At 43.8% G+C, this 27,722-nt stretch overlaps 1 protein-coding gene and 1 long non-coding RNA gene across 3 annotated transcripts in view; one reads left to right on the top strand and one right to left on the bottom strand.

Moving 5' to 3' along the window:
* LOC121822107 (uncharacterized) overlaps positions 1 to 8,409 on the top strand; it is a 69,870-nt gene extending 61,461 nt beyond the window's left edge. The window contains exon 3 of the long non-coding RNA XR_006063132.2: positions 8,272 to 8,409. This is a non-coding gene — a long non-coding RNA (uncharacterized LOC121822107). The remainder of the gene's footprint in view (positions 1 to 8,271) is intronic.
* Positions 8,410 to 9,648: 1,239 nt separating this feature from the next.
* The window catches only part of Ankrd44 (ankyrin repeat domain 44), a 276,558-nt gene continuing 258,484 nt past the window's right edge, over positions 9,649 to 27,722 (bottom strand). The window contains exons 20-28 of one of the 2 annotated variants that reach the window (XM_015993765.3): positions 27,413 to 27,530; positions 25,564 to 25,780; positions 23,112 to 23,199; positions 21,619 to 21,702; positions 20,284 to 20,429; positions 19,728 to 19,810; positions 17,977 to 18,059; positions 15,995 to 16,086; positions 9,649 to 13,861 (exon numbers count right to left, since the gene is read on the bottom strand). In XM_015993765.3, coding sequence (XP_015849251.3) covers positions 13,611 to 13,861; positions 15,995 to 16,086; positions 17,977 to 18,059; positions 19,728 to 19,810; positions 20,284 to 20,429; positions 21,619 to 21,702; positions 23,112 to 23,199; positions 25,564 to 25,780; positions 27,413 to 27,530 — 1,162 coding nt within the window. In that variant the 3' untranslated portion in view covers positions 9,649 to 13,610. The remainder of the gene's footprint in view (positions 13,862 to 15,994; positions 16,087 to 17,976; positions 18,060 to 19,727; positions 19,811 to 20,283; positions 20,430 to 21,618; positions 21,703 to 23,111; positions 23,200 to 25,563; positions 25,781 to 27,412; positions 27,531 to 27,722) is intronic. The other variant, XM_006974874.4, reaches the window with a different exon arrangement.

Raw genomic sequence — 27,722 nt, 5'->3', positions numbered from 1 at the left:
CTTCCGGAGTTACAGTCCAAGATTAATTAATGCCATTGCCTTAGGTTTCTGGTGAGGGTGGCACATTATGGCAGAAGGAAGTGGCTAAGTAAACGGATAAAATTATGACCAGGAGACAGAAAGATAACTGCTAGAGTCCCACAATCAATGAGGTCCTACACTTAATGACCCAAGGTCCTCCCATAAACCATGGTCACAGAACCTCTCAACAGTGCTACCCTGGGGAGAAAGCTCTTACTCTGCAGACCTTTGAGTCTGCCATCCATATTCAAACTATCGTCATACTGGTAAAATGTGCAGAGTGGAAAAGGAATCAAGAAACACTTGCATTCTAAGATAAACTTAAGGCTTTGTGCAACTCCGTCCCATGTGGCAAACAGTATAATTTCCAAATGGTAATTCAAATTATATCCAAGTATTTGTGTTTTTCAAAGACCATTAGAAGGATCTCAGTTAAGTTCACGGTATTTAGAGACTTGGATTTCCCACGGGCCTTTCCCGTGCTAATCCTCTCAGAACTATCCTGGCCTGTGGCCACATTCCCACTCTGTTGACTGCTTAGCTGCCTCCACTGTGTCCCTGTCTCTTTCCTCAGCCTTTCTGTTCTGGTTTACAGCACTCCTTAGTCTTCTGTCCCTGGAGACATTCAGAATTAGACCAATTGAAACTGCCCTTCCGTGTGTTCGGGGGTCTGCAAAGGGAGAACTTCAAATATGACATTCTGTCACTCAGAGAGTCATGGAACCACAAAAGATACAATCAAAACCAGTAGTGTGAGATGCACGGCACTCTGCACACTAAGTGAAGACACACTTACTTTTGAGTAAAAGTTCAAGAAGAGGTGACTTTTGAGCTCCATCTGAAAAACAGCTCCGCCATCATGAAGTGGCTGGGGCAGTATCCTGCACACAGGACTGACACTTAGAGAGGTGGGAATACCCGCACCAGGAAGTCTTCAGTCCTTCCACGATGTCATAGGTTAGGTGGGTGAGTGATACAAGTGATGGAAGATGAAGATGGGGGATGGTGGACGCCTTCTCAGATTGAAGAGCTTGAAAAACATAGTTTGGGGCAGCAACTTTGTAAAAGGATGGAAACAAGCAAGCTCACAGGCAAAAGGATGTGCTAAGTGATACAGAAAACCAATGCCAAGGATGGGAAGAGTGGTCCATCAGGAAATTAGGGAATGCGATCAAGGGCATCTAAGATGGACAGCAGAAACTGGTCATAAAAGCTGACTGGATACAGTTAATGAAGGAAACTGTGAAGTACAGGTGACCCAGTTTCAGCTTGGGGACACAGGGTCAATTTGGTGATAACAAATATGGTAGAGACAACAGGTTATTCGTGAAACACAGGAAATGCACTTTGTAGAACGGCAGAGTGATGAAGATAACCACAGCACCCAAAAGGGCTCCAAGCCATGGGGTACAGTGGCTAACCCAATCCCAGAGTGATGTGCCCACGTCATTCTAAAGCCTCCATTTAGGGGGGACTTTATAGTCCATCTATATTTACTACATATTCTTCAGACCACTTCCCCCCTCCTATAATTTCAGAGTAAATTCTATTTGTTTGTTGAGGAGGAAGGGCACATCTCTTTTGGAAATTCTGTGGTGGAAGGCTGCAGATGCCTTAGGCATCTCCACGTGTCTACTCTGTGGCATTAGGGCTGTAGATTGTTGATAATTATTCTGGTGACTAAAAGATCTAGTCTAAGCATTACAAAGTGCCAAAAATAGCAGGGCATGAGAAGCTACTGCTCAATCTGTCTTTTAAATTTGAAGAAGATCTTAAGCTTTTTAAGTTCAGTTCATCTTATTTATCATAAGAGGATATGCTCTTCAATGCTTAGTATCCCTGTGGCTTTTACTGGAGTGTTTCCAAGTGTTCTTCATTTGTCTTTGACTACAGAGCATGGACCAGTTTCCCAGCAGGAGGAATGCCCGATTCACCTCTCAATTTCCAGTCATGCATTCCAATCTATTTTCTTTTCAAAAACTTTATTGGAAAAATAATCAATATCAAAATTCCATAGCAAATGTTGCCCACAGTTCTGTTACTTGATTAAACCAATATTTTAGTTACTCTGGTATATTCTAGTCCTTGTCCATAAGCATATTCAATTTTTTTTTTACTTATTTTGTGATAGAAAACAAATTCATATGCTACATTTCCTATTCTCACTTAGCATTACATCTTATTTCCCAATTAACTACAACTTCACCACCCCTTACATCTTCCTCCTTAAATACTATGAATTCCACCACATCTGTCTAGGATCATCTGACAAATATCTATAAATACATATGGATTTTAATTTATTATTCTTTTAAACTTTTTTTTTTAATTTTTAGTCAACAATTCAGGCATATACGTAACATGTTTTGCTCATTGTCACCCTTTACTCTCTCGGCCCCTCCCACACTCATCGACCCGTGTCTTCTTCCTACTAAGCCTCTTCCTTCCTTCATGTTCTTCCCACTTACCTGTTTTGTGGTCCACGGGGTTTAATTATGGTGTGTGTGGGCATGAAGGAGATATTTACCAGAACGTGAGCAACCTAACAGTGGTTATGCCGCTGAAGAAAATTATCCCCCCTCCCCCATTGGTAGATTTTTTAAAAATAGATTTTCAAGTTTGTAACCACAACTATTTTACTGAAACTTGCTTTCTAAAGCCATCCTTAATACTACTAAGCCACATTTATTATACTTAACAGTTGTATGTTTTTCATAGTAGGAATATACTAGATTAACATTAAAATTTTCTCTATTTTTTTTTTTTTTTTTTTTTGGCCTTTGGGGAAAAAAAAGGCTGCAAACATTTTGGCATGCATGTCTCCTTTTCTGAAGAATTAATACTGAAGCTGTATATGTCAGAAGGATGTATTGGAAAGCAGTAATTACAGACCTAGGCCCCACTGCAGAAGACAGCTACCTTGGACCTTTAGTTACAACCCTCCCTTATGACAAGAAGACTATGGGCCAAAGAGGAGGTTCTCAGCCCCAACGCCCCTCCCTTTGAACAACGTTGACCTCCAAGATGCTAGAGTTCTTAACTCCAAGGTCTCGAACCCACTTACAGAGCCTCCATGGGTTCTCCCCGCTACCAAGATTTATCCTATTTAGGCTAGCCTGTGCCACTACCGTAAACATCCCTGAGGGGTAGCCCAGGGGTGCTTAGGGAACACAGCATGGTTTGGGGTAGAGAGGAACCTGTAGATGTAACCAACCGTCTTATTAAATAAGAAACACAGAAACAATGTAAAAGAGAAAGCCGAGAGGTCAGAGCTCAGAGCTAAAATCTCACCCTTCCTCCTGCTGTCCCAGCTTCGCGAAAAGAGAACTACTTCCTGTCGGTTCGTATTTTTAAAGTATGTTGTTCTGCCGTCTCATTGGTTGTAAACCCAAACACATGACTGCCTCGTCACTGTCTGAATGTACAGCCCCCTAGGTCTTAAAGGCATATGTCTCCAATGCTGGCTGTATCCCTGAACACACAGAGATCTTATGGGATTAAAGGCGTGTGCCACCACCGCCACACTCTTGCTATGGCTTTAATAGCTCTGACCCCCAGACAACTTTATTTATTAACATACAATCAAATTAATATTTCAGTACAAATCAAAATAATATTTCAATACAATTAGATTACCACCACAGGAACCTTTATGCAAAATGAGACCATTTAAGATTCATGTTACAAGAGGTAATTATGTAACTTTTAAAAATTACTAAAGAGCAATGAATTGCATACTCTCAAGGGGTCAGTTTTAGGGCATGTCAACCATATCTCAAAAAAGCCGACATTCTTTTAACTTTTTAGGTTTATTTATGTGTGTGTGTGTGCACATGCGCCTTGGCACCTGTGTGGAGGTCAGAGGACAACTTCTGGGAATTGGTTTTCTCCTTCCAACGTGTGACTTCCAGGGATTGGAGTCAGGTCATCAGGCTTGGTGGCCAAGGGCCTTTATGCATGGAGTCATCTTGCTGGCCCTCACACTGCTATTCTTTTTAAAGTCGCTGCTGGTTTGGGCACACGGGTCATAGTTTCCAGACTCCCTATTGTGGACCATTTGTGTGTCTCAGCTTTCCGTTATTGCAACAATTGAGACGATCAACTGATAAAGCAAAAAGGTTTCTTTGGGCTCAGCATTCTAGAGATTTCAGTGCAAGATGGGTTGGCCCCTCTGCTTTAGGAGGGTATCACATCGTGATGGGCATGTGTGGCAGAGCGAAGCTGCTCACTCCTCTTTTTCAAGATGAAAAAGAGAAATGGGAGAGGCTTAGGCCCCCACGGTCCCCATTAGGCACTCCCTCAATGAAGACCCACTATGCCTCACCTCCTAAGGGTTCTACTACCTCCTGCTATTGCCACAGGATGCGGTCAAGCCTTTAATACATCAGCTTTTGGGAGACATCCCTGATCCAAGCTATAGCATCGTTGTACGGACACACAGGAAAAGCCATGCAACGGTGTTAACTTTAAAACAAAAAGGCTACCAAAGGAGGGAGGGGATTAAGCAGTTTGCCTTCCTCCATATATAGCAGAGCCAAGATTATCGATTTTTGGAATCCACTTCACTATGTTTGAAGCCAAATCTGTCTTCAGTCAGCTGTGTCTTCCTGGGGACAGTAATGGTGTCTCCCTCTCCTACAGCTCCTGTATGTATCTAAAGCATTCAGCACATCATCAGAACCCAGGGCGTGCTGACTCTTTATTATTCACTCCAACTGCAAAGCAGCCTGAGCAGTTGAATAAGGTGGCTTTTCATGTGTGGCGTGAAAGTTCTAATCACAAGTGACATTTTCGCGAGCTGTTCCCCTGCACTGCATGCACATCCACCGTCAGGCTGGTGGCATGGATGATGTGGGTGGATCATTAATACACACCAGGAAAGATGCTCTTCTCCCTAGGAGCTATTGTTAGCACCCTTCAAAAGGCTTTTCTTTTTCAATATCTGAAATGTACTGTGAGAAATTAATTGGTTTTCTCAATCTAATTTCTATTGTCAGCTGTGACATCACAAAGCAAGCTCCCAGATGGCACCAACTGGGTTCTTTATCTGCAGCTTCAATGCTGATGCCAAAACAAAATGTGCCCAGCAGCCTGATCAAAATTTACATGCTAAGGTGTAGCCTCTTGTGAATGAAGTTCAGCAGAAAATCAATGAGTTAATAGGTAATGGTCCTGTAACAGCATCTTTACAGATTTTAAATTATAATACAATAGCCAGGAATAAATTGCAGACCTAAGATGAATATAAAATAAAAACACAGCATTAGAAGTAAAGCAATTTCTGAGAAAAAAATTCCAAAGGAATCAGAACCCACATTACCTAATTTTTTTTAGTTGCAAGTTCATTTTTAAAGAAAAATGTGGTGTTTTAAAGCATGCTTAGTTTTCACTTAAAGAGCAACACTGAATTCCACTAATTTTAGTCTTTTGTTCTCCATGGAAGACCTACCGGGAAGGACTCAATCTTTCATTATTATCTCTAAGATGTTTGTCAGGTCTACACACTCCTTTTGTTCACTGTACAGCCCTGAGCCATCTGTCATGGTTTCTGAGGAGCCTGGAAAATACATTTAGGTTAAACTGTATGCTCTTAAAACCTGTCATTGTATCACAGTCAAGGGCTATTCTTTTTCCCTTTAAAAGCTTCAGCTTAATCCTAAAACCAGTCTTGAGTCTGACAATAAATCAGATCTGAGTGTGTTTCTACTGGTAGTGAAATACCTGAATAGTACTGGATTTTAGTGTAGCCTGATTTTCTCCTCAATTCTGCTCAGATCGTGTGCTCTTCAGCCATTTGTCATATTGCCACTCTTTGGGATTTTAAAAATAACTTTTAATACTTAAAGTTTTTGTGTCTACATGTGTACAGTATATGTATGTGTTTGTGTGTGTGAAGTCTATGTACAGGTGCACATGTGTTTGTGTACATTTAGAGGCCAGAGGTCAACATAAAGTGTCTTCTTTTATAGGTCTCTACATTATTTTTTGAGCCCAGGGGCCAGAGCTTACCAACTGACTAGACCGGCTAGCCAGAGATCTCTGGGGAAATCCTCCTGCCTCCGCTCACCCAGCTCTAGGGCTATAGACCTATACTACACACTTGTCTTCTGTGCGGGTGCTGGGGATCCAAACTCAGGCCGTTAGACTTGTATAACAAGCACCACCCAAACACCTTGTCAGCTGCATTGAGTCCTCCAGGACTTGGCTCTCCCCTCCAATGTGTTCCCTTTAATTACCCTCCACCACCCACGGCCAGCACAGAGATAACTCAGTAATACAGAACCCCACTTGACTTGAGCTGTACACATACCCCCTCCTAACAATGCATTCAGCAACCCGAGACCCCCAACCTGCACCAGCTGCGCAGAGACCCTGATCCAAACAACAGTTTTTCTGCAAACTCATCCTAAACATATCCTGTAAGGAGAATAGGCCAAACCGGCCTAAACTGGTTTTAGGTGCATGTAGAGAAAGGCAAACTGCGTCCTTTGAATGAACTTTTAGGGGAAATTTTCTTCTTTACTATATATTATGCCTATGGGTGTACGTAATAGTAAAATCAGATGCATCATGGGAAAGATGCACAGTAATCAAAGGCTTATGGAAGCCTGTCAATGAAATCGCCCATATCTCACACCTCAGTAGCCAACCCCTCTCCCTGGTGGGCCCATGCAAGGCAGCCTCAGACAGCAACCCAGTGCACTTGAGTAAATCTCACTCACGGCCTCTTGTTTGCTTGAGATGCATCTATTCTGTACTTGCATTTTTTTTTCTGAATAAAATCTCTCGCCACTTTGAAATTTGTGTGTACTTCTTCAGTTCTTTGAACAAGATACCAAGATCTGGAAATGCCCTCTAGACAAAGGCCACTGGTAACACTCCAACAAGTGAATGTGCACACAGGTACCTTTTTGTCCTTCAAGTACTTGTATGATTTCACTTTTGAAAAGTATAACTTCCTTCCTGAATTCAATACTCCAATTGTCACTTAAAGACAGAGACTGTGTCCACCAGTGTCTAGAACACATACTTTATGGCACTGGGCCATGTCTCTTCTTATCTTTGTAAGCAGAAGTGTCCTCACTGAAAGCAGACATGCTCATCCTTGCTTAAGACAAGGACTATGCATGTGTGCACGTGTGTGTGTGTGTGTGTGTGTGTGTGTGTGTGTGTGTGTGCTTACTAATACAGGAACTAAATACTCACCTTGAAGTCATGATGCTGCCCTGTCACTCACCTGTATGTGATCCCTTCCAGTGAAAAAAACAGGATATGTGGGCTTAGATGACCTTCTAATGAAAACTCTCCTTAAGATGGGACACGTATCAGAGCCTGTTGATAGGATTCCTTGCAGAAATAAAGAAATATGACTAGTTTCACAGGCAATAAGTTGATGAAGGATTGATTGAGAAACAAGAAGAGAGTAATTTGATGAGCAGAAGAGGAAGGGACCATTGGCATTGTGGGTGGGATGTGGAACAGCTGGTTACTGAACTGGGTGGTACATCTGGTATCCGAGAGCCTCCAAAGAGTAGATGCTGTTAGTAGCCTCTCCAACTCTGTCTCCACTGAGCCAACCACAAATGCCCATGCACTTCCAACTACTTCCTGGGAGGTTGGGAATGAATGGACAACATGGCCATTTGCTGTTCTTTACCTCACAGCCAATGTGCCTTCAGAGTGAAATATGCTAAAAAGACAATCCATAGAGTGCTTTTACCCACAAGGCTTTACACTGCATTAATAGCCTTCTAAGCTGAAAGCTCCTGAGTCCTCAAAGCTAATGCTGGGGCACATTAAGTGCAGGGTGGAGATGTGAGGCTCTAGTCCCACTGATGGAACCAGAGAAGGATCCTTTGATAAGCAATTTGAAGACAAGGAAGTATATCGACATAATTATACTGCAGGAGAGGCCACTGCTGCTTGCTTATAGGGCAAAAATAAAATTAGGATCTCGGTATTATTCTTGAAAGGGTTTATGAAGGCACAGAAACAATTCCTGCCACAGCCATCCCTGGAAAAGGCATTCTAGGATAGTGCCACACCTTCTGAGGACCCCGTGACAACAGGGTGACAAGGAGCTCCCGTGAATTCTGCCACCGGCTCCTCGTTCCTTCAGCAATCCTGTGCCCTTGACTACAGACAGGATCTAGTAGCCTAGTTCTAGTCAGTATGAGGGAGATGGTGCAACCTCACTTCTAAGACTCGGTTACAAAAGCCAGAGCTATGTTTTGTTCTTTCTTTCTCCAGGTTTTCTCAGTTTGCCTGATCTCCTGAGGGGAGACATGTCATGAGCTTCACTTTGGAAAGGTCCACTCAGCAGAAGCTGCCACGAGTCATGAAGAAAGCAAGGCCCTCATCCAACAAGCTATGAAGAATCTTGCCAATAACCATATATGTAGCTTAGAAATTTATCAACCTTGGGTTATATTAGAAACTCTGTATTTAATTATAGATATAATATAATATATATATTATTATATTAGAAACTATAGCAGAAGACCTAAAGTAACCATGATAGATCCATGGAAACTACGAGAATAATAAACATTTATTGTCAAGCCGCTGAGTTTGGGGGCATTTGTTACACAGCTACATGTAACTAATATACTGTTTGTTCTCAATGGACAACAAACATTCACTTATGTTATGGTTCATGATTTACAGTCCTTATGGAAAATCCAGATTTGTATATTTTGATAAAGAATAAAGGCAAGATTGAACACAAAACTTTCCAGAACACCTTTGTTAGAAAAAACAAACCCTCTCTGGTAGAATGGCACAGAAGAGAGAGAGAGAGAGATCTAGAGACATGGACTGTGTGGTCATATCATTAGCTCTGCAAACCTGAGCAGGATGGAAACCGTCTCTGAAATTCACTTTCTTCACAAAAAAAAGCCGGTGACAGGACTGGTCTTTAAGAACTGAGATGCCATATTCTGTGACACTGTGATTCGGGGAACATGGGCAAGCCACACACCCCAAATCTTTCCCAGTAGCTGGAGCCATCATCATCAGGTGTGTTCCTCAGCTTTTCCAGGGACTGTCCTCAAAGTTAATAACGGGGGGGGGGGGGGGGGGGGGGGTCGGGGGCGCGACACGGGACTCAGAAGAGATGGAGAAGCTGGCTGCTGTCTACCTTTAAGGAGAGCCCACAGGCAGAGTCGTTCGCTTCCATCAGGGCACACATTGTAAGGGTGCCAGCGATGCAGGCGATAGGTTTTGCGAGTGTGAGGACCTACATGATTTCCTCCTGTTTGATACATGCGAATTATCCCACTTCCCTCTCTCCACACGGAAGTTTACAGGAACTTCAACTTCTGTCACAGCTACTGTGTCAAGCTTGATGATCCCCATAACTGTGTGAATTTTCTGCTTCTGGCTTATCACATGACTTTTGTTATAATTCACCTGAACTTCTTTATGAAAAATGTTGGAGGTATAAGTAAATATAACGAACATAACATATAGGTTTGAATCTCATTTTTGGGCATGATAATATAAGCCTAAATAACAAATCTGGAGACTGCTTTCTTATTTTCAGAATATGGTTTGGAGTTGGGAGCAAAGATTTAAATTAGCATGATTTGAAAAAACACACATCTGAATAATGAAAGAAAACACAAATTGCAACAATATTTGTACCGTTTTTATTTGTAAAAATAACCATCTGAATGCATGTCCATAGTATATTACAGGTAAGTACTTCATTCCATTATTAAAGCATTCAGTAGTTGCAAAGTACTAAACTGTGCTTGGAGAGAGTCAGACTGGTTCAAAGTCCTTCACTGAACTGAAAGCCATTTTCCTCATTTTTACACTCATGACATTTACCAAAGTCATTCAACTCCAATTTACATTTTAAACATACAGACAAAAATCCCACTAAAATCATCACATAATAGTTTATGTTGTTACAAATATGTCATACAAAATATAACACTGGCACAAGATGTGTATCATCGTGCTTTGCAAGGATATATTGCACATGCTAAAGCGTAGTCTGTAGACAAAACTACCAAACAAGGGATACTTGCATTGAATCCCCAGATCACTGCATAGGAAACACACAAAATTACATTTTACACACACGCTCAGATTGTCACTATCTTAAAACGCTGTTCCTCTATAATACTGACCTATGGTTTACAGTTCTGTAAGAAGAAAGCATTTTTAGCACTGCAAAGCCAAACATAATTCCTATAGAAAACTTAAGCATTTTCATTTCAAAGCAGAGAAGGGGGGAAACCGGAAAGGAGACACTTGGTACATTCAAAGAAAGGAAAACTCACTAGGATTGTATTGCTCCAATAACACTCAAATGAAAAAATACAAAACGTTTCACGGACCATTTCCAGGATATACAAATATGAAAGGCACTCTAACGTCATGTCACAAGACCACAAAGGGATGAGTTCCTCAACCAGCGCTATGGATGCGCCAACCAAGGCGCTCGCTCGCACGCACGCACACATGAGCGTAACTAGTGCGGCAAATCTATCGGTGTGCTTGTTCTAGAGAGACGTACAGTCACGCGGCCGCTGACTGCCCAAAGTACCAAAACATACTCTGGTGCCCTTTTAGTAGTGATGAATAGAAATCCCCTGAGCTATTATTTACTAGGACTTTAGGCAATTTGGAGATAGTAATGAATTTACCAGAGTTGAGCAGACACCAGTGAATAGGTAAGTGCAATCAAACATGGTCCTTGTGGCTGTGGTTAACATACACTCTAAAAACCATGCACTTAGGTAAAAGCATTGAGCAACTCAGACTCTATTAAAAAAAAACAAAACATTTTTCTCAGGAAGCAATGTTGCAAACATTTATGAGACAACTGAAAAACATAGAAGTTATAGTTTTTAAAAGTTATTTCTTTAAAAAAGATTGGTCTTACTGGGTTGTGGGGGGCTGGGAACAGAGCCAGAGGAGGAGAGAAAGACAGACAGACCAACCAACTCAGAAGAATGGCTCTTTGTAAGCTTGATTTCATTGTGTTCCTCTGTCGTCCCTCTCTCAGAAAGAGCCAGGGAAGGCCAACACAGCTCCATGGCTCCGGCTAGGACAGTGCTTTGCTGAAGTGATCCCCTTGCTCTCGGTTGTGACACTACCAGAGCAGGCATTTCGTTTCCTGCTTTAAACGCCAACAGCAAGACTTCCACTCACTTCTAGAACAGGACAGCACAGTACATCACACTTCTTCAACATGAGAGCTCCCTTAATCTGCAGGGTTCCCTAAAGATAAGGTCACTGCTGCTCATTAGCAGTCTGTCTACTTGTTAAAATCACACCGGCTCTAAACAAAAGGAACAGATGGAGGGATACATCACACCTTCACTCCAAGAACGTAAAAAAAAAAAAAAATGTTGCTGGTGTAAGATTTGTTTGATAAAATCAATACCAGTTCTATAAAAACCTCCAAACAAGTTGTCATATGTGAAGAAACAACGTGACTTTTAACTGAATCCAGGATAGTAAATGAGTAAGGGTAAAGTCTCCAAGCTTGACAAAAAACAATAGCATACACTGTCCAGATGTGCTGCAGCACTGTTTTTAAAACTCTCAAAATACTATAAAACAGAAAAATCGAGGGAGAAGACAGAACCTACTGGAAAGCACTGGAAAGCTGGGCCCTAGTGCTCCAGATTGCTTTTCTGACTCCTCTGCACGTGGAGCACAGCACGTGGGCCTCTGCCTGTGTGTCTGGTTTCGGTTCCCTGTCTTGGCACGGTGTCCACACTTGGCAGAGTTCCCATGAAGTGCCAGGACCATGTGACATTTTTGGTGTTGTTTCTGTAGCCTCTGGGTCTTTCTTTGGGCTACCTTTGTGTATATGACCTGCGACATCAGTTTTCATCTCACAGGAGGGTTCTCCGTGGCTACGGCATGGGGCAAGCAGGGAGCAAACCTGAGGGGGAGCTGGTGGTGAGCTGGTGGTGAGCTGGTGGTGGTCAGTGGGAAACGCTGGGCTTACCCCAGAGCTACTGGCCAGCCTGGAGTCGGTCGAGGGTATTTCCCACTTAGTTTATTATTCTAAGTAAGGTACATAGCAATGAGAGAGAGAGAGAGAGAGAGAGAGAGAGAGAGAGAGAGAGAGAGAGAGAGAGAGAGAGAGCGCCTAAACAGTGGATATTTCCTCAGCATTTGTTTCATTTCAAATAAATATAAACACATTTACATCAAAGTATACAGACATCTTCTCTAGTTTGAAAACAACATAAAAACCAAAACCTGTGGTCAACACATCATCATCAGTTACAAATGTCAAGCCAGCAACTAGAAATCTGTGCCGTTAGAAATATAAACTACAATAAAGACTGGTATGCAAAAAAAAAAAAAAAAAAAGTTACATTTTTAACCCCATAGAAAAGCTACTGCGGTCCTCACTTGCATTTAGAAAGAAAAAAGTTCAAAATCTCCCATTTTAGGCAGAAGCGTTTTGGTCCTCATGGGTAGCTGGTGGATGGAGTGCATACATAAATATACACACGTGTGCGTGTATATATGCGTGTTTCTTAAAGTCTCATTCTTCCTTTTGTACAGCTGTTCCAGGTGAAGCGCGGGGTCCGTTTGACCTAGAGGCTTTGGCAGAGGGAACAGACACAGTATTCACCACGCTGATTTCATGACCCACAACGGGCAATTGGCTTGCGCTTCCACATCAACCGTTTCTGCGTTCCCTTCCTCCGTTCCCTTCTACAGGAGTACTGTCCCTCCTCTGCCAGGACCTTGACCGAGCAGTTATTTTCCTAATCTACCACTGAAGGGCAGTGCCAGCCCTGACACCCTTACAGAAGTCAGTGTTTTCATTGAAGGGCAAACCCACTAAACGGCAGTTTCCTACTTGACTTGCATATTGTTTCAAGTTTTGGCACAATTTAATTTCACCTGAAATGCTATTGCATAAATTTGGGATCCATTACTCCATTGAAAAATCACTCACCGATTTCTTAAGGAGAGTCCTGGGTGCTACTTTGTGTTTAACGAGAAAGCATGGTCAAGGTTCACATTCATCTGGCAACTTTAGCCAAGATCTTGGGAGGAAGTTGTGGGCAGTTACATGCTTCCTATGAGGCGGCGGCGGGGTCAGGTGGACTCCCTTAAGAGGGTGATTATAGGCATTACAGCTGAAGGTGAACTTTGACCTTTGGCTTCTAGTGAGGAAGTAAACACCAGGGTGAGAAGAGGGTGCAGGCATTTCCTATCCGCTCTTGATAGACCTCACAGAACTCACTGGTGAGTACGTGAAAAAGGAAATCTTTAGACTGAACATTTGTCTCTCTGTTGCATTATCCCCGAAGACAAAGAATTAAACACTTAGAAATTTTCCTTACTTAAAATCAGAGGTAGGCTTTCACAGAAGTACCTTACACCTAAAGAAAATAGGGAACAAGACCCAACCCAGGCAGGCCTCTCTGCGAGTGCTCCAGCCTCCAGCCTAGCTGCCCTCTTTTGGTTAGACGATTCCCTCTCTACAGGTTTCTGGAAGCTTGGCCTCAAGTACTCGAATACAGCATAACTCTGGAATTCAAGCTTCCGCCCCTTTCTGCAACACAGGTCATGGAGGAAATGCCTTTTACAGTCCCAAGTCAGAACGTTTCCGAATCAGAATCGTTTTCGTTGTACCCGTCCTCAGAGCCCAAGTTGTTACTGCACAGACTGACTCTGCGACCCAGACTGGAGGGGAGGGTCGTCCTGCTCAAATTGTCTTTTCTAAAACAAACCAGGTTGACAGCCGTCATTGTGCTGGGAGGAGAAAAAGGCATCATGGTAGCCAGAATGAGGGCCAGGCAGTCAGCCACGTCTTTGTTAGGAGCGCAAGCCAGGGCCGGGGTATGACCTGGGCGTAAATGCAGACAAGGTGGTGGTTAGTCCCGGGGGTCCGGAGCTGCACAGCATCCCACAGTGCATCTCCCACAACCTCGCGAGAGGAGATGCATGCTGAGTTAGCATTCATGCCGGGTAAGAGGAGTTACGGCTCGCAAGTCATGCCGCTGTGAGATTGGAGTGGGGCTGGGGGTGGGGTGGGGGGGAGGGGGTGGGGCGACATTTCATGGAGGTTCTGGTTTTGGTGTGGGGTCACGTGTCTACAGAAAGCACAGTATTATCCCGAGTTAGCAGATTCCAGCCTTCGTCTAGAGAACAGGAATGTGTGGCGAGGAACTTGGGGACACAAGCCACAACCACTAGCAATAGGACATCCCGGGGGAGTGCCCACGGGCAGCAGACGCACACCACGAGCCGCAGACCTGGCAGAGGAGTGGAGTCCCTTTCCAGGACAAGTGTGTGTCACGCGGGAAGGGAAAAACCAAGGGCTGGTGTCCCTTTATATAAACTTCACAGAAAGCACACACCAGCTTACTATTATAAAACCATTTGAAGAGGTCAGTAATTAATACTCTCGTGACCACTTAAGAGAATTTTAACACACCTGTAAAAAAAAAAAAAAAGTCGCCTCGCCAGCTAACGTCACAAATCTGAACTATCAGGAATGTGGGACAAATCAAGGTTTGCCACAATTAAGTGGGGTGACTATCATTCAGACTCGGGGCTCCAGAAACTCATTAGAAAACTGGACCTCCACACACCTTGAAGGAGTGCATCGCTCTTCGGATATACTTGCTATCATTATCACACTTTTATTCTGTTGGCCCAAGATCCCCTCCCACAGTGAGCAGTGAGCTTGCTCCGTCCATCAGAGGAACTGTCCCGGCAAAAGTCACTAGACCTGGGGCCCTCATCTTATTCATCTTTACAAAGTGAAAACGATGAACAGGGCCAGGTGTCCTAACATTCCATTCCTGGAACAGCAGTGATGAGTGAAGGAATTATTAGCGCAGTGTGGTATAAAGTGGTCTCCGGATGTTCCCAGCCACTGGGCACAGCTAGACTCTGAGGAAGGCAGGCTGACTCACACAGCGCCTCTGGATCCATAGATCCAGCCCGAATACGCCTAAGGGCATGCCAACACCCGTTTATTCTAGTACCGCATTTTGGAGAACACTGGGCTTCTTTGTGCTAAGCTTAAGGTATGTAGTGCTGCTAAAGATGAGGGAAGTAAGCTGGGAAAGCTCAGGCTGTGGATGAAAAGAACTCTCTGTACTTCCTAGACGAGCCGGGTTGGGGAGAGAGCAGGGCACACGCTACGAGACACGGGGCTGCGGAAACAGAACTGAAGCGTCAGCCAAGATGTCAGCATGGCTGCTGACTTCTGAGAACTAGGCATGAGCTGCTAAGTCCAATACCTGGACTAAGCAGCTCACTGAGTAGCATTAATACATCCGAATACTTTACTGGGATGTCACATTGCAAAAAATTACTAAATTCACAGACACCCAGAAGTTCCTCTTCTGCTTCCCAAGGTTAAGAGGGATTGTGCATACAATGGCCGCTTATTAGGATTCTGGTCTCCATTAGTTTTTGTAATGCAGCAAGCTTTGGACAAGCATAAGCTCATTTAGGGAAAGCAAGTCATACAGGACAGGAGAAACTTCCGGCCTAGACCTCAGTAAGCATTCCATTCACGTTTCTCTACTTTCTACACGAGAGATGTGAGTCCTGATTTGTACTTTACAAAAACATTTGATCTAGGAATGAACCAAAAATGCAAATATGTTTCCACTGAGCCCTGGAACATTACCACTAATGACATGTGTCTCGCATTCCTTGGTGCATGCAGTTGGAATTCCCAAGGCCAAGCTAAAAGGCCTTTGGCATGCCTGAAATTATTTGAATAAAAATGTGTTCAGCTGGTAATGTCACACTCCACACGGACAGTGATGGTGGGCCGCGGGTAGACAACTGTTGTACAGAAAGACAGAAAGGACAAATTTCCTAGGTTTGATTTCTTACACCTAAGACACTTCCACGGGGAAGAAACTGCTTCCTGGCCCTGACGCAGCTCCTAACTTTCTCACTGTGCTCTGGCTTCAACCAGCACAACCTGGGGCGACTGTTAATGTTTCATACTTACCATTCTCATCGACAGCAAGTACAGAGGCTCCTTTGGCCAGCAACTCCTCAACTACCACCTTTAGGCCATTCCGGGCAGCGATATGGAGGGGCCTGAAAGACGACACCGAGCATCAGTCGAGATGCATGTTTGTGTGAGTGGGTATAGCTGGGATCTTCCAAAGGCTGTGTGCTAAAGGCTTTAGTGGAGGTAGGAGAGGGTGGATCCTGTAAGAGGGGGGCCCACTGAGAATTTCCAGGGCACTGGAGCACGTCTTTGAAGGCATGCCGGCCCTTCTCACTTTCTCTTTGTCCTACGAGTGAATAGCTATGTGTTCCCTGACAAGATATGCTGCCGTGTGCAAAGTAAAGGGGCCAACCAATCATAGGCTGAAACATGCAAGACTGTGAGCCAAACAAGCCCTTTGTCTTTATGATTCTTTCAGGTATTTGATATAAAGGAAAACTAATTAACAGCAAAAAAAAAAAATGTGGCGTTTTGATTAACTTATGTCACTAAAAGGAAGATGTACTTAAGAATCTACAAACGGTACAGGGTTGTTTTTGCTTTTGAAAAAAAGCAATGTTAACCGTATCTTTTTCAGGTATTATGGATCCAGCTATTCTCATGTGTTTGGCCCAGATCTCTCTGCAAGTGTTATAAACAGTCTACATCTTAAACAGTCTTGGTGACAGGACAGAGCAGGCCGGAAGAGTTCAAGCTCTGCTGTGCTTTGAGGAAGGCTGGCTAATCTGAGTCCCTGCTTCATACAGTTCATTGAGATGAGTGGCATTAATCTACACTATCACATCCTTTCATTAGTGCGTGTTCATAGCTGTCTCACTGGGTTACAGTACCTTATAAAAGAGTGTCACCATCAGCATATTGTGCTGTGTCCTTTAACAATCTTAAATTAAAAAAAAAAAACCCTAATATTCTTTGCCTTTAACACAAATGCATAAGTAATTTCCCAAAATGGAAAACGAAGCAGTTTTCCAGATCCCTCACACTGAGGGTTACACTGAATTATATTAAAATATAATCACGACAAATAGCTTAGACGCTGTTCAAATGTATTCTGGGAACCTGATTTATAAACCTCATGTTTTCCAGCCAGACTACATAATGCTAATACATAATACAAACAGTTTCCCCAAATATGTCAGCTCATAGGCCCAGAAGATTTCTCTAAAAGCTCACTAAATTTATAATGAAGCACAGAAACGTCTGTAAGGAGAACAAAGAACTTACAAATCCTGAGAGCTGTATCAAAATAAGGGCTCTACCTAAGAGCAGGTATGCCTAGTCAACATTGCAGATGTGCATACATAAACTTCACGAAGAGTCAGCACCGCTCACAGCGCTGCTTCTCAGAGCTAAACTAGTTCAGAGCAGGCTCTGAATGTGTGATCAATAAACACTATGACTCTGGCCTTGCCTTTATCAGCCCTCCCCGACAGGCCAAGGCTCAGGGAACAGCTCAGAGAAGATGGTGGAAATGGAGAAGCCGGGAGATGGGGAGCAGAGCTGGGACATGCTGTCTTTTGGACACAGCACAGCCATTGCACTTGCGAACTCACAGTAACTGTGCTTTTCTGCATAAGATTTGTACAAGATCAATCCAGGCAAAATCCCAACCTACATGGGAGAGATGATGCTCTCTAGGCCCCGGCCCTTACTGAGGAGCTATTTGCAGTGGGTAGCTAGGGATGCAGGGGGAGAGTCAGTCATTCTCTTTGGCAGATGTAGCCACCGGTAGGTTTCCCATGCTCCATTGGATAGTCCACATCGACACACACAAACTGGACCTAATGGGTTAATTGGGGAGGGAAAGGCATGCAGTTGGGAAGGTAACATGCTGAAGGGATCTGGGTCGGTTGGAGGAGGAAAAGGGTGGTGGAGATGACCACATTTCATTGTATACATGTAAGAAGCTCCCAAAGAATAAATAAAAATAAGGCCCGTGACTCTGGGCTCAAGTCAAGCTACAGCTGTCTACTCACGTCTGCAGTGCGCTGTTTTTCGCGTTAATGAGGCTCTCGTCTTGTATCTTGTCAAGTATTAACAAGGCACATTTCTCATGGCCCTAATAAGGAAAAAAGCAAGACATATGAGGCAGAGATACGGCAAAGTTCCCGAATGTTTACTTGATCGTACTTTCCGCTGAGTCCCGGCTTCCTCTGCTTGAACACATTCAAGACTATTTTCTGAGCCGTTCCTTTTCTAAAAAGCAAATGGGCCCAAGACACTCTTAAGCTTCTACATGGGGCCTGTTAGGACTTGTTTAACATGTTACTGACTTAAAATATTCATATTTAATATTAATATTTCCAAGGTCATTTTTAAAATTAATGTCCAGAGAGTGGAAGCCGATGCTAGCGTAGCAGGTCAGCGAGTGTCGGAGTGCAGCATCAGCAATACCCTTTAAATCCTGCAGTACTGCTTTTGATGCATACATCAGGTTCTTCCTTCTTCAAACCTTCAATTACCACTGCAGTGATCCATCTCCAGAGTTCCCATGACAGCCCAGATCTGTGTCACTTATCTTCATTTCATTTGATGCTCCAAGGAAGCCCTGTTTCTGAGTGTGGTTTTTTTCCCCCCCTCAACCTAAAATACAGATATCTCTGGATTTTATGACAATAGATGCTTGATAATTAAAATATCCATTATTAGGTCTAGGGTCATGGATGACTACATTTTTGCTAATTAAGGGCATAGACCAGCATCATTAGTATCATCTGAGAGTTAGAAATGTTGACTCTCCCTGGCACACAGAGACAGTAAAAAAATCCTGTCTAAAACAAAAAAGAAAAAGAAAATGTTAGGCTAACTTAGACCTAATAAAAAACATGCATTTTTTGTTTTCTGAGATAGGGTCTGGCTATGGAGTCCAGGCTGGCTTTGAACCCTTGATTCTCCCACCTCAGTGTCTAGAGTGCTGGGGTCAGAGGCATGGACTGCTATGCCTGGCCAGAATCTATGTTTTAATGACATTCTCAAGTGATTTCTTCATATGAGGGTGTCTGAAAATCACAGTAGTTCCCATCACTAACACACTGTGCTTTGACATAAACTTCCAGATCCTGAGCACGTCTGTTCTTTCCATGTTCTTCCCAGAGCACGGATATAAAAATATAACCAGTGAGAGGAATAGTTGAGACTTGGGACACCGCTGGAGTCACCTGGCACTATAACACAATGCAGCTTGTAACAGTCACACATACAGACATTTGTATGTGTCTTTTATGAAAGACAAAAATCTACCATATACTCTGCATTGACGTGCACATGAGAAAACAGTGACAAGGTACACGGATATTGCTTCACAGTGGTATGATCTGGGGCTGTGTTCTCACAGTGTCTTCAAACAGAACTCAATGGAAACTGCTTAGAGTTTCTAAGCCTCGTAACTAATGTCTTACCCTGTTGTGTGGTGCCAAAATATGGTACCATAGCCAGGGAAACAGATCCAGTGACAGAATCGAGATAGGTGGACTGCAGTGGGATTGCAAGTAGCAAATGCATCGGACCCGTCCTCATCCTTCACTCTGATGAGTGACAGGTATATCCACCCACCCAGAATTCTGCCCCTTCCTTCTCCCACTCCATTTCCATGTACAGTTGACAGTGTCCTGGGAAATGGTCATTAAATGAAAAACCATGCTACTTAGGACCCAGGAGGACCGAGATCCTGTGGTATTATTACTGCGATGGCAACAGTAAGCAGCAATGTTTTAAACTCGTTACATACTTTACTGATAGCCAGATGCAAGGGAGTATTCAAGTCCTTATCCTTCACAGTCAGGTCAGCCTGGGCACTGTTCACCAAAATATCTATAGACAAAACCAAGAGAGAGTAACTTAGACCGGGTGCCAGACACGTGTTTCATTGTGGCCACAAAACAACACTAGCATTAGTACAGCCCACACTCATATTTAATGGTTGCAAAGAAGGAACAGTTTGATGCCATATTTGTTTCATTCCAACGGGAGCTGGTTGGGCACAGTTCCCCAGAGTTTCACCATTCCTCCACTCCTCAGCTTTTGGGCTAAATCCAAGTACAGTGTCAGTATTTCCAGTCAAGACGACTCTGCTAGTACGTTTTATTTCTAAATGTTGAGACAGTTCACTCGAGGACTAGTTTACTTTGCTGCCATCTTCCAATGACACAGTCGCAAAGAGCTGAAGATGACTGAGCATGGAGGCAACTCCAGTAAACCTGGGTGGCCCCTTCGAGGTGTCCACGCTAGCATGGCACTGGCGTCTCTCTCTGACAGTATTTCCGGTCCACAGCCTTAGTACGTACCCACCGCGCCTGCCTGCCCGTTTTCGGCAGCCATCATCAGTGCTGTCTTCCCTGAATTGTCCGCGGCGTTCACTTGGGCATCGTGTCTCAGAAGCAGCTGCAAGCACTCCGCGTGGTCACCGAAGGCTGCTGCGTGGAGCGTCGTCCTGAAGGTTTCAAACATGCACGCATTGATCGCCTTTAAACTTGGCAGCAACTATCAAAAGACACGCTTTCTAAAGACGCAAAGCTTCTGGGTTGATGGAAATGATGGCCAAATCCTGTCTTAGACCCATGCGAGGTGGCCCTGAAGTGTCACCTATATGAACGGTGCCCCTGAGATTTGGGGGGATGGGGAGGTCATGCATGCAATGACTCCGATAAGGAAATCAGCACCATTCTGACCTTCTAATCTTGAGTTCTAGTGAGATCTCACTTGTCTGGGAGACAGACACTTTTAACATTAAGGGATAGTTTGTAGGTAATTGGTTGGTTTGCTAAAAACCTTATAAGCCTACATAATCTAATGCAGATTATGGTGGGGTGACTGGGGAGGTGAGCTTGCCATTACTATTCATCAAAATGGAAAAGGCATTAGCCTTAATGAAGTAACTCCACTCAAGGACTCCATTTCCTTCATATATTCAGCCATGTAAACAGATTCACACCCAAGTATTCACTGTGCTACTTCTTAGAAATGGAATATTGAAAGCAACATGAATACTCTTCAAAAGAAGTCAGGCTAAGCAACATGCTATGTATTCATTTAATGAAATAACACACAGCTTTAAAAAATAAGATAAGATCTCTAGGACAGCCGGGCGGTGGTGGCGCACGCCTTTAATCCCAGCACTCGGGAGGCAGAGCCAGGTGGATCTCTGTGAGTTCGAGGCCAGCCTGGGCTACCAAGTGAGTTCCAGGAAAGGCGCAAAGCTACACAGAGAAACCCTGTCTCGAAAAACAAACAAACAAACAAACAAACAAACAAACAAAAAAAAGATCTCTAGGACATAAAAACATACTACGTATTACTTTCTCAATTAAAATTTTTCCCGCTTTGGCCAAGCATCATCCATGTCTGTGATTCTAGCACTCAGCAGGGCAGAGTCAGGAAGAGTATGAGTTTGAGGCTAGCCTGGGCTTCATAGCTAGTTCAAGGCCAGCCTGAGCTACACAGCAAGACTCTATGGGTTGGAGCTGGAGCTTGGTCTAAGCTTGTCTAAGGTCCTGGATTCAGTTCTAAGCACTGCCCAAAATAGGCGTATATAAAAATAAAAGCAAATGGCTTACTATTCTACAACCCAAAACAAAGACCAAGACTTGAGACCAAAAGCATGACACCTCTGTATCACTCACCGGCCTTTGTCATCCCTACAACTGACGATGCTGGAATCTATGGCCCCCAGCAGCAATGATGCACAGTTCTCATGACCATTTATTCTAAAACGAAAATGGATTTTAGTGTAAAAACAGACAAAACTTAAAATATATATTCCTTCACACCGTATCATTATATGCACTGTGTATTTAACAATTTGATATATTTTTAGAAATCAGATGCTAATATTTATGGCATGCTACAGTAGTATACATTGAAACTTCCTGCTCTCCCATTAAGGCCCTCTGTGTTTGTGAGATCGTCTGGAGCACCATTCAAACAAGCTCCCACGTAGGTGATGTCGAGACACCAAAGTGGGAAAGCAGATCCTTCACACGTGAATCCGCCCTGATTAGTATTTTTAAGATTTGTCCATTTGGGGCTGGAGAGATGGCTCAGCAGTTAAGAGCACTGACTGCTCTTCCAGAGGTCCAATTCCCAGCATCCACATGGTGGCTCACAACTGTCTGTAACTCTAATTCCAGAGGACATGACACCCTCACACAGGCATACACGCAGGCAAAACACCATGCACATAAAATAAAATAATAAATTTTAAAGAAGATTTGTCCATTTTTACTTTATGTGTACCAGTTTTTTTCCTGCATGTAAGGATGTATGTGCACTGCATGTGTACCTCGCGCCCAGGGATGCTCAAAGAGGGCACTGGATCCCATAAAACTGGTATGGATGGCTGTTAGCCACCATGTGGGTGCTGGGAACCAAGTCTGGGTCCTCTGCAAGCAAGTACTCTTAATTACTTAGCCATCTCTCCAGCGCCCCTAACCACCTTGATTCTTTCTCAGCTACCCTTTCTTTACTGATTTGATTTCATGCCTCTAGTATCTCTCCTGTCAAATGACCCAGCGTCAAGGGAAGCCCAGAGACAGTGTAAACACAAAGCTCTTTCAAGTCTTGTACCCCAGGCTGATTCATGGAACTCGACTTAGGGTCTCTGCATTCTATGAATAACATTTCTCTCTATAAATCTGCGATAACAATTACATGTAAAAAGAAGGAGAATGAGGAGAAGAAAGAGAAGGAGGAGGAAGAGGAGGAGGAGGAGGAGGGAGGAGGAGAAGAAAGGATGAAGATGAGGAATTATATGAAAAGTCTTCCTGGCAGAAAATTTCTTACTAACTACAGGTATATTGGTATTAACGTTGACTTATTTTTCAGAGTTTGCCAGGCAATGGGGAGAACCACTAAAGATTTCTTCCCATCTATGGACCGAGCCTCTCAGGCTACCACCATGGGATACATGAGTCACCTTGGAACTGTAGCTTCTGGAAAATCATTAACACGACAGCCCATGGATTGCCAGCAGACCTATTTGTCTTTAGCAGCAGAGGAGACAATTTGAGTCTTATCTGCACTCTAAGTGCTTTCTTCCATTCACAAAAGGCACGTTTTCTACGTGCAGCTAAAGGAACAGAAGAAGCACCATGACATTTCCAACCTTTCTACTTACATCGCACAGTGCAGTGGCGTGAAGGGATTGCCGATAAATTTCCGGAAACATTTTTGCTCCAGAAGTACCTCTATGCAGTTTTCATTGCCTGCAAAGAATAAACAGATTCAGAGAGCTCCCCAGACACAAACTCGGTTCAACATGGTCTGGTGTTTTTTAATTCCCCATTAAGTGTTAGGTTCTAGCATATGAATTTCCCTGAATTGGCTGAATGCTCGCTCTCCGTGGAATAAAATTAACAAAACACTATAATGCTATTAACTACGCTCACAGGTGTTCTGAGATATGATGAACAAATCAAACAATGAAGGCCATATGGCCTGGTGGAGAGAGATAAAGAAGTCACCTCATTTGCAGGCAGAATAGATTCTGGGTCACCCCCAGCTCTTGACAGATGCCCACCATCAGCACACCTCAATTTTCCCATGTTGAGAATAGAGACATTTTCCTTTCACCCACACAAACAGGCTAACTTATAGTTCCATATCCAAGTGAAGGGGGTAATGCCTTGTAGAAAACACAACAACAAGACTCTGGACATAAAACACCATGGCAGTGTTTTTAGTGGCATCTGGCCACAGTAGGCACCCAATGAGTATTTGTTTTAAGTACATGAGTAAATGTGAGGCATTGTGGTGAACAACAATGGTATGAGACTTTTAAACCCTTCTCTGCCATTGTCTTAGCTAGGGTTTCTGGTGCTGTGATAAAGCACCATCATCAAAAGCAACTTGGGAATGAAAGGGTTTGTTTGGATTTTCAGCTTGTCAAAGTCCGTCATCCAGGGAAGTCAGGGCGGGAACGGTATGTCAGTCAGGGGCCATGGAGGATGCTGCTTACTAGCTTATTCTTCACCGATTGCTCAGCCTGCTTTCTTATAGTATCTGGGACCACCAGCCCAGGGATGTCACTGCCCATAGCGAGTTGGGCCCTCCCACGGCAATTATGAATCAGGAAAATCTACCATAGGCTTGCCCACAGGCCATTTGAGTGGGGGCATTTTCTCAGTTGAAGTTTTCTCTCCCCAAATGACTCTAGCTTGTGTCAAGTTGACATAAAACTAGCTGGTGCCACCCATTTTATTTGTTCCATGACCTGAGACAATTTATGTGTGATGCTTTGTGCCTCAGTTTCCTTTACATATTCAAGTTGGCCTAGGAACACTCATCTTGCCCATGTCACAAGATGATAGCGACTTTATAAAGAACCTAAGTATGCTTTGGAACGTGCTGTTCAGTTCTAGTGCAGGAAGGCATTGCTAGTTGGCTTTATCACAGATCAGTGTCCTGGAATCTCTTCTTGACTAACCTCAGGGCTAATTTAGTCAAAGTCCTACGTGGGTGGTTTGAAACAGTAAAGTACAAAAACAAAACCTTCCTTGTAACTAAAGAGACAAGTTGATACTACTTTTAGAAGAACTGAGAAACGTATGAAACCCCTAGCAAGTAAGTGATATTGTCCAGGTTTCCATTTGCATCCAACCCTCACTCGGTGGTCCTAGACATCTTAGCCTCTATATAGTCTGAATCCCCCAAAGGACCAACTTAGGACAAGACCTGCACATTCCATTCCTCAGTGGGAGGCTGGGTCTGTGCAGTTCAAAGTGGAGAGTGACATACTACTTCCAATATTTCACACTGCCCGATGAAGGGGTTTCTGGGAGCTTGGACCTCAGACCTGGAGGGAGGCAGCTCTAGAATTCTGGAATTGTGCATTGCTTGCATGGGAGAAGTCTGCTCTCCTGGGCTTCCACCTGGGAGGGCTCAAGGGCAGAAAGACGGAGCCAGCTGGGTGCTGGGATTCCAGCAGTGCCTCGGTGCAGGACCTAATTGTTTTATACAGTGCTGGGGACTGAGCGGAAGGCTTTGCATGCTAGACAAGCACTTCACAAAGAGCCTCAGCCCACTTCAATTGCCATGAATCGGTACAATTAGCAGTCGCTTCTCCTTTTTTCCCAAGTAAGTGAAAGGAGGAATTTAAACATCCCAACATCCCAAGTTGTAAGCACAACAACAAATGTGGACTCTGAGTATTAAAGAAGAAAGACCCAAAGCTAAACTGACTCATCCACTGGTGTTCACTTGGGGCAGGAACTACACTGCCTATGGTGTTCTGATTTTACCTTCACTGTTTTAATACTTCATGTGATTCCTGGTTATCTGACATAGATCAGAAACTCCGATTGCAACTGCTCAAGTCCATTGGTGATTGTGACGAGGAGTTATGTATCACAGAAAGAGGAAAGCAAAGTTTTCCTCAGTCAAGGCATCATGGCAGCCATGGGGTGGGGATGAGGGATCTGTTTAAAACCACCGAAGAGGGACAAAAGCCACGTCTGGGGTGCACAGACGCCGGAAACCACAGCATGCAGCGACATTCTCGCCTCCACTGGGGTTGCAGAGGGGTGAGGTCGGAACGTCTAGTTGAATCACTCGGCTGGCATGCAACTCACCATTGTAACAAGCCCAGTGCAGCGGCGTGTAGCCCTGGTTGTCCTTGAAACAGCACTCTTCTTCAGAAAGGGCGATCTGGAGCAGCTCGCTCAGCCACGTGGCGTGGCCCCGAGCAGCCGCATAGTGCAGGGGCGTTCTCCCTCTGGAGTCTCTACAGAGGATCGACGCTTCTTGTTCCAGCAGCATTTGCACACACTCCTCATGTCCCGTCATGATCTGGCCCCGTCGCAATAAAAACACAAAACACACCTCAGTTGGCTGGGGATGACACCCTGCCTGGCCTAAGAGAGGCAGATGGCTTTGCTGAGGAGGTAGGAGGCAGAACAACCCTAGCAAAATCCCTACCAGAAAAGCCCCTGAGAAACATGAACGATCTCTCCAAACAAAACAGGGAAGGTATCATGCTACCATAGGAAATAGCAGCTTCAGAACCGAGGAGCATGTTCAACCCTGGCCGTCCACCTCTGTCAGACATACGTCACTCTGCCCCTCTCTCTCTGACTCACTTTATTCACCCGTGATGGGCAGAGAAGCAGTGATCTCACAGGCTGTTCAGTACTAAGGAGACAACATAATCACACGATACAGTGGGGATGGGGATGTATTCTGGAAATACCAGAGTGTCTGTACACAAAGCTAGAAAGCGTAGCCTATTGCCCTCTTGGGCTAGCAGCCTGTCAATCCTAAACTAACATGCACAGCATGCTTCCCTGCTGGATTCTGTGGGGGTCGCAACACTGTGGCAAGCATTTGTGTGCCTAATCAGTAAAGGCACAAGGAAAGCTCTACATGAAAGGAACTCTTCAGTGCCTTTGTAACTGTATGAGATCCCTGCTGGATGCACCGTCTGCTGCTGATAGGCACATGTATGTAAAGTTTCCAGGCCTGCTGTGCGGCCCAGAAGAAGTGCCAGGAAATAAGAACTGTAATTATGTCAATAACGGTGGAAATGATTTTTGTCACTCATTAAGGTGTTTATACCACCTCCACACAGCAGTTTCATGATTTTCACCTCTGTCCACTTAGCTTATTTTTATCCTGCAAAAAAAAAAAAACCACAATCCTGCAGATGTGTATAAACAACTGGCCACAGGATACATACACGGCCATCATTTGTCACAGAAAGAGCATGCCTGCTCAAAACCAGGTAATCACTGAATTCATCTTGTTACACAATGAAGCATTAGAAATGACCAGACAGAAAAATATTTAATGGCATGGAAAATGGTCCATTATACATACTAAGAGAAAAAAGACCATATTATGTGAGTGTGTGTGCATATATATGTGTGTATGTGTATATGTATGAATATATGTATATATACATATGTATATCAGTATATGTGCGTATATGTATATATGTGTTTAGGTGGTAGGTGTATATGCATGTATCCATGTGTATATGTGTATATATGTATGTATATGCACACTTGTGTGTATGTGTGAATATGCATATGTGTGTATATGTGTGTGTGTGTGTGCATGTATCAAATGTGGTTATTCCCTGGAGGTATGATTACTGATAATTGTGATTTTCTTTTTCTACACTTAAAAAAAATATGTTTTATAAGTTTTCTGTGATATGCATTTTGTAACCAGAAAGGGGAGCCAATCCCTCCAACAGCAGGTATTCATTTGTCTGTTATCACAACCTCACAAGTCTTAAAGCAGGACCTGACTATAGCTTTCATTATGGCATCACTGTATAAAATTCTCTAATTTCATTTTGACTGTGACACTAATTGGCTATATCATGAAACAAATCCTTTCCCCTAAAGCTCACATAGAGAAGACCCAAGTAGGCTCATTGAAAATGCACTTGACTGAAGCCGAGGATGATATACACACCCCTCTATGTAAGGCTGTGCACCCCACGATGTCAACGGCGTCCACATTTGCATCCTTCTCTAGTAACAGCGAGACAGCATCGATGTGTCCGTACGCTACCGCAAGCATCAGTGGGGTTCTAGGGAGAGAGAAAGGAGATTAAAAACTACTTCCAGTGAGGACAGTTCTCTGTTCTTAATAATTGCCCAGTGGTTCCTGTGGATCGAATTCGCTACTCTATGCCATGTACAACAAGAGGTCTATTTCTGTTCTCAGGGCCTCATGGAATGGTGGCCTAACACATAGGCCCAGGGCAGGGCAGGGGGCGGTC

Source organism: Peromyscus maniculatus, chromosome 13 (genome assembly GCF_049852395.1).
Source record: "Peromyscus maniculatus bairdii isolate BWxNUB_F1_BW_parent chromosome 13, HU_Pman_BW_mat_3.1, whole genome shotgun sequence".
Taxonomy (NCBI): Eukaryota; Metazoa; Chordata; class Mammalia; order Rodentia; family Cricetidae; genus Peromyscus; species Peromyscus maniculatus.
This window is presented reverse-complemented; position numbering and strand designations above follow the sequence as displayed.